The 6,129-nt window shown below is 51.5% G+C and overlaps 1 protein-coding gene across 1 annotated transcript; it reads left to right on the top strand.

Moving 5' to 3' along the window:
• Nucleotides 1-954: 954 nt before the first annotated feature.
• OR1K1 (olfactory receptor family 1 subfamily K member 1) lies at nucleotides 955-3,649 on the top strand. The gene is given in 2 exon segments (XM_060300833.1): nucleotides 955-1,072; nucleotides 2,673-3,649. Coding segments are annotated over 2 exon segments (1,095 nt in total).
• Nucleotides 3,650-6,129: the final 2,480 nt, after the last annotated feature.

Here is a 6,129-nt window from a genome sequence, read left to right as displayed (position 1 = left end):
CAGCTGCACATTCAGACACACACTCAAGCTCATAGACACATTTTGTTTGACAGAGACATGATCATTTCACACCCAGGCATACAATCTCACACACACACACACACACACACACACACACACACACACACACACACCCCACAGTCACTCAGGCATATTATTGCACAGTCCTCAGAGGCACAATCCTTCCCACACTCTTATACCTCCTACAAGAAGCCTCAGCAAAAGTTGAGGGGACAAGACAGTTGGCTCCAGAAGCCACTGCTGTAAACCCCGGACTTGGGGTTCAGGAGGCAGCTCTGGCCTCCACAAGACAGGGACCGGGGAGCAGCAGTTTCACGATGCACGGGGCTCCTGAGGCCCCCCGAGTTGAAGGTGGTACCAACCACCCCTACCCCCATCAAACTGGGCTCTAGAGAGAAAGAATAACAAACCCCAGAGCCAAGCTGCCTCCCACCCCAGGAATGAGGGCCAGGGGAAGGGGTGCTGTCTCTGGGAGAAGCTAAGGTACTCCCAAGGCCCCAGACCCCATAAGTGTGGCCAATAGCTCCCTCCCCAGACCCTTCAGTGACGGGCTACACTTGGTCCTCGCTGCTGCTCCCTCCTGTGATGTGGAGAAGCCAGAAGGAACACTTGCGGCAAGTGGCCAGGCTGGAGAGTGTACGAATCTGTCCTCTTGAACGTGGCTGTGGGCATGAGCTGTACATGTGAGTGTGAGAGCGGGTGCTGTTTGTGTGAGGCTGAGACTGTGCGTCCCCATCACTGTCCGATAGCATCACTGGGGGAGGAGGAGGTGGTGTGTATGTGGACGTGCTCCTCTAGGGTGGTACATCTCTGCTGTGACCCAGCATGAGCCTATGTGAGTGTAGCCATGTGTGTGAAGTCGAGAGGCCGTGGACCCCTGGGGCTGTGCCGGAAGATGTGATTGTGTGACGGGGTGTGACAGGGTGGGCCGGGATGGGGTGGACGGGCACTGGTAGAGAGCTGACAGACTACCTGCTCAGAGGAAGCATGAATGTGCATGTCCCAGTAGCTGTGCACGGTGCCAGGTGCCCCCGTGAACAGGAGTCTGTAAGTGAGCGTCACCCTCTGGCCTCAGTGCTATTTTGTGATTGCTTTGGACCCTCTGTTTATGTGTAGGATGGTCTGGGTCTGCGGGTCTTGTGGTTACACTTGTCTGCTTACTCAGATGTCAGTGTCCACATTTCTGTGTGTGATCGATCGTGCCTGTGTATTTGCAGAGCACAGCTGGAGGCTGCACATGCCTGCATGTCTGCACCGGTGTATTTGTGATTACAGTTGAATTTCTGCAAACAGCTCCGTGTATCTGTATGTTTATTGAGGCCAATTTAAACACGGGTCAGAGTAGGTCCAGTTTCTGAAAAAGCCAATTCGTAAGCAAGCTTTCCCACTCCCTCTCACCCTCTCGCCCTGATCCTCGTACCTTCCTGGACAGTGGGACATGATTGTAAATTTGAGAAAAAAATGTTCTCCAGGGATCCAAAGCCAGAAATTCTTCTTACCCAATGGAGGAGGAAAAGGAAGACCATAGGGTAGGAAGGGTCTTTATTTTATTTTAATAGAGAGAAGGATGTGAAAAGAAATTAAGAGATCATTCTCCTGCAGAGATGGCCTCAGCATAGCCTTCAGGAAACCTATCCTAAAATCCCTCTCCTTTTAAGACCCCCCTCTTGGATAATCACCCAAGATTTGTGCAGTGAGATTCAGACAGGAAAAAATGGAGGCATTGAAACAAGTTGCCTCTGTCCTTAAGAGTCAAGTCTCTGCATCTGGCAGGTGTATCCATCTGTCTGCATGAGTTTCCCATAAAGGGTGTGCATCTGTTTGATGCTGTAAGTGTTTGATTTCATGGGAAGAGTTTTCCAGGGATACAGGGAGTCATCCAGGTTCTTTGGCTCTTTTTTTGTTTTTGTTTTTGCAAGTCTGAAAATTTCTTTATTCCTTTCTCATACTTGATTAATATTTTGGTTTAGGATAGAATTCTAGGTTCAAAATCGGTGTTTTTCTTCAGAATTTGATGATATTGCCCAACTGCGTCCCATCATCTACTGTTGATGACATATTGGATGGCAGTCTGGGTATCTGAACATCATCAGATCCTCACATCCCTGGGAGTGATGGGTTCTTCTTTTGTCCCTCAGTGTTCTAAAACATCATGTTTGCATTTGGGTGCTGTAGGTTTACATCCATGTCAATATATGTGTGCCCTTAATGTTTGGAATTTTTACTTCTTTGATAAGTTCCTTGCTTCCATCTGGGTTTTCTTTTCCACTCTGACTTCTCTGAAATAAATGCCCATTGGTCAAATCTCTCCCTGATTTTGATCCTCTCTCTGTTTGATCTTTTCTTTTGTGTTTCCTTCCTTCTCTGGTCCACATCCTGGGCAATGTTTTTGTTCTGTTTTTGCTTCAAATCACAAAGTATCCAAGTTGGAAGCAGCCTTCAAGGTCCTCTGGTTCAGCTCCCTTACTTTACTGATGGGGAACCTAAGGCCTGGAAAGGAAGAAGATTCAGGGGGGAAAAATGATTTGCACATGGTCCACACCTGTGTGTAGCAACACGGCTGTCTGACTCCAAACCCATGATTTCCCTCATGGCCAGAAAGCCTTGAGCAACTTAGTGGCCCTTCACCCTTTTCCTTTGACACTGGGGAGATGACCCAGCAGTAGAATGGAACCCCTGGGGTCCCAGACAAAGAAGCAGCCCAGCCGTGGATGCTGCCAATGAGACTTCAGAAGGAACCCCATTCACCCTACTAGGACTAACAACAAATCCTGGACAGCAGCGGCCTCTCTTTGTCCTATTTTTGGTCCTGTATGTGGCGGGCATCCTGGGTAATGGACTCATTGTGGCCGTCATCCGAGCCAGTCCAGCCCTTCATGCACCCATGTACTTCCTGCCGGCCCAGCTGTCCTTTGATGACCTCTGCTTTACCTCCATCACTGTACCCAAGATGTTGGCCAACCTGATGGCCCATGACCGCTCCATCTCCCTGGCTGGCTGCCTGACCCAAATGTACTTCTTCTTTGCCCTGGGTGTAACTGACAGCTGCCTCCTGGCTGCCATGGCTTATGACCGCTACGTGGCCATCCGGCACCCCCTCCGCTATGCCACGAGGATGTCCCGGGCTGTGTGCACAGCGTTGGTGGGGACTGCGTGGCTCGTGTCCCATGTCCACTCCCTCCTGCATATCCTGCTTATGGCCCACCTGTCCTTCTGTGCCTCCCACCAAGCGCCCCACTTCTTCTGTGACCACCAGCCTCTCTTAAGGCTCTCGTGCTCTGACACCCGCCACATCCAGCTCGTCATCTTCACCGAGGGTGCCGCGGTGGTAGTCACTCCCTTCCTACTCATCTTCGCCTCCTAGGGGGCCATCGCAGCTGCGGTGCTCCAGCTGTCCACCTGTGGCTCCCATCTGGCCATGGTGGGCCTCTTCTACGGGACAGTCACTGCAGTCTACTTCCAGCCCATGTCCCGGTATGAGGCCAAGTGGGGCCGAGTGGCCAGCGTCACGTACACTGTCGTCATGCCTATGCTGAACCCTGTCATCTACAGCCTCCGGAATCGCGATGTGCAGGGGCTGCTCAGAGCCCTTTTCACTCGGCAAAGGATCTCAGCTGGTGACTCCTGAGGCCTGGACTCCACCAAGGACAGACTGCACCTCCCACAGCGACACTCATGAATGCAATCATCCGCTCTGTGCTTTTTCCAAAACCGTAATAATGGAGACCCCTTTCCGAGGGCTACCGTGAAGCAGGTCCTTGCCCGATCTGGTTTTATTCTACAACGACCAGGCAAGCAGATTTTATGACCCGGTTTCATAGATAAGGAAACTGGGGCTCAAAGTTAGATTTGACCTTCCTAAGTTTACACCATTTTTAGGTGGCAAAACCTGGGCCCTTTCGGCCACATCACGCCCTCTTCTAACAGTCACTCCCAGGCATTTGCAGAGCAGGCTACCATTTTCTGCTGTATAGGGCTTAAAGCTGTATGGGAGGCTATGCCACCCAGGTCTTGCTCTGGGGAATTGGCACTTTGTTTTCCATCACATCACCATGTTTTCTCAAAACACTGACTTCTTCTCAACTGTCTGAGACAGAGACAAAAATTCACATACCCATGTGTCAGGGGTTGACCTCACCTAGTGAACCCAGTTGGGCACATAGGAGGCACTCTGGGAATCTGAGATGAATAATGACTGTATTTTTTATGTTCATGAGTACTTAGAAGCTGTCCATTTGTCTAACCCTTTGTTCTTGTACTTGTTTGCTATGATGCTGCCTGTTCAGCTACCTCCGGCATTCTGTGCTAGCGGTATGCTTTAGGCATGAACCGTAAATCAATAAATTGAATTAAATTAAGCAAGGTAGAGAAGGGATGGGGCACAGGTATCAGGAGCAGATGGAAGAGGTAATTTTTTACGTTTTTATAGTATGTCTGCACTTCACTTTCTTTTTTTAATTTTAATTTTTTGGCCACGTGGCATGTGGGATCTTAGTTCCCTGACCAGGGATCGAACCCACACCCCCCGCATTGGAAGCGTAGAGTCTTAACCACTGGACCGCCAGGGAAGTCCCTGCACTTCACTTATTTTTACCCACGATAAGCGCGGGTACTTTTATTGCCACTTTACGAGTGAGGAAACAGAGGCTCGCAGGTGCTGAGTTAGTCAGTAGCAGAGCCCGAGCGAGCTTGTCTGCTCCTCACGCCCCTCAGCTGCATTTTCCCAGGGCCCCATAGAACTCAGGCCCCGGCTTTGGGAGCCTCGGTGGAAGAACTTGCAGGAAGAAACCCCAGACCAGGGCAGGTGTACTGTCTGGGGTGAGGACCCGTTTTGGGGTCTGAAAGGCCCTCACAGTGAGCCCAAATTTTTACCAAACAGGTTTACGAAGCAGGGAGCTTTTCTGTCCGTCTTTCCCAGAAATCTGTACCCACTCCGGCACCCCACCTGCCTCCCCTCCCCACCCCCCTTTCTAGAGAGGAGGGCGGCTGCAGAGGTCCTAGGGCTGGGTTAGCTGTCCCTCCCAGCTCCCACTAACGAGCCTGCCACCACCTGGCCCTGGAACTGCTATCCTATGCTATTTACGCCTGAAAGGAAACTTAAAGGTCTTTAGACCAGTGGCTTTAGAAAGCAAAACAAAACAGAAAACCACAACTCTTTTCTTCAATGAAATCTTACCCAGAAACATACTATCCAAAATGAAGGGGGAAAAGCTGTACAGTGTAGATGGAACAAGGGTCAGAGGCCTGGAGCCCATCTTCTCAGCCTCCCCGATGCTCTTCCTCAGTGCCCTGAGGGGCCCCTGATCTAAGACAACCCCTTCACTTGATAAATTGGGAAAATGAGACCCAGAGTGGTTAAGGGACCTGCCCGGGTCACACAGAGTCAATGGCTTGGCCCGCCAGCACCCTATCGCTTGGTCCTGCAATAACATGAGACCATTGCTTCCCGGTCCACCTTCCTTCCACCCTCACCCGCAGGCCCAGGTTGATGCCAGATCCTCACTGCTCTATCAATAGTCCCGCCACTGCTTCCTCCCTCCGCCTCTCTAAATCTTCACAAACACACTGGTCGTGGCGCTTATCACCCATTCAACACCTGTACCATCAGCCCCGCCCTATGGCGTAATGTGGGTCATCTCCTGGCCATCAGGGACCTTGCCTGAGTTCTCTCTGTGTCTCTAGAACCTGGACACAGAATATGCATGTGCTACGCTGTCACCTTGTCTGTCCTCCTTCCAGGTGATATTTGTGTGTAAGGGGAAAGGGGTCCTCTGGGGCTCAGGGGACGGTCGATGCTTCTTTCTTCTGGGCTGCCAGCCTTGACTTGGTCATCCTACTCAGATGTCAGCCCCCCAAAGAGGCCACAGCTCTGCAGGGGGGTGGTCCCCACCACCCACGCTGTAGCACAGCCTGGCCTCTGCCCTTGGCCTCTGACCAAGGCACGCGGTCTCCACCCCAGCATGGTCAGTGCCTTCTATGGGATGACTGTGACCAGTATCACAAGTGCTCTCAGGTCTCACGATGGCCCAGGGAGAAATCCCCACTTTGAATGTAGGGAAACTGAGGCTCGGAGAAGAAAGGAGGCTTGTCCTGGTTTGCTCCACCAGG

This window comes from Globicephala melas, chromosome 6, assembly GCF_963455315.2.
Source record: "Globicephala melas chromosome 6, mGloMel1.2, whole genome shotgun sequence".
In the NCBI taxonomy this organism is placed as follows: Eukaryota; Metazoa; Chordata; class Mammalia; order Artiodactyla; family Delphinidae; genus Globicephala; species Globicephala melas.
Note: the sequence above shows the minus strand (reverse complement) of the source record. Positions and strands in the feature narration are given on the sequence as shown.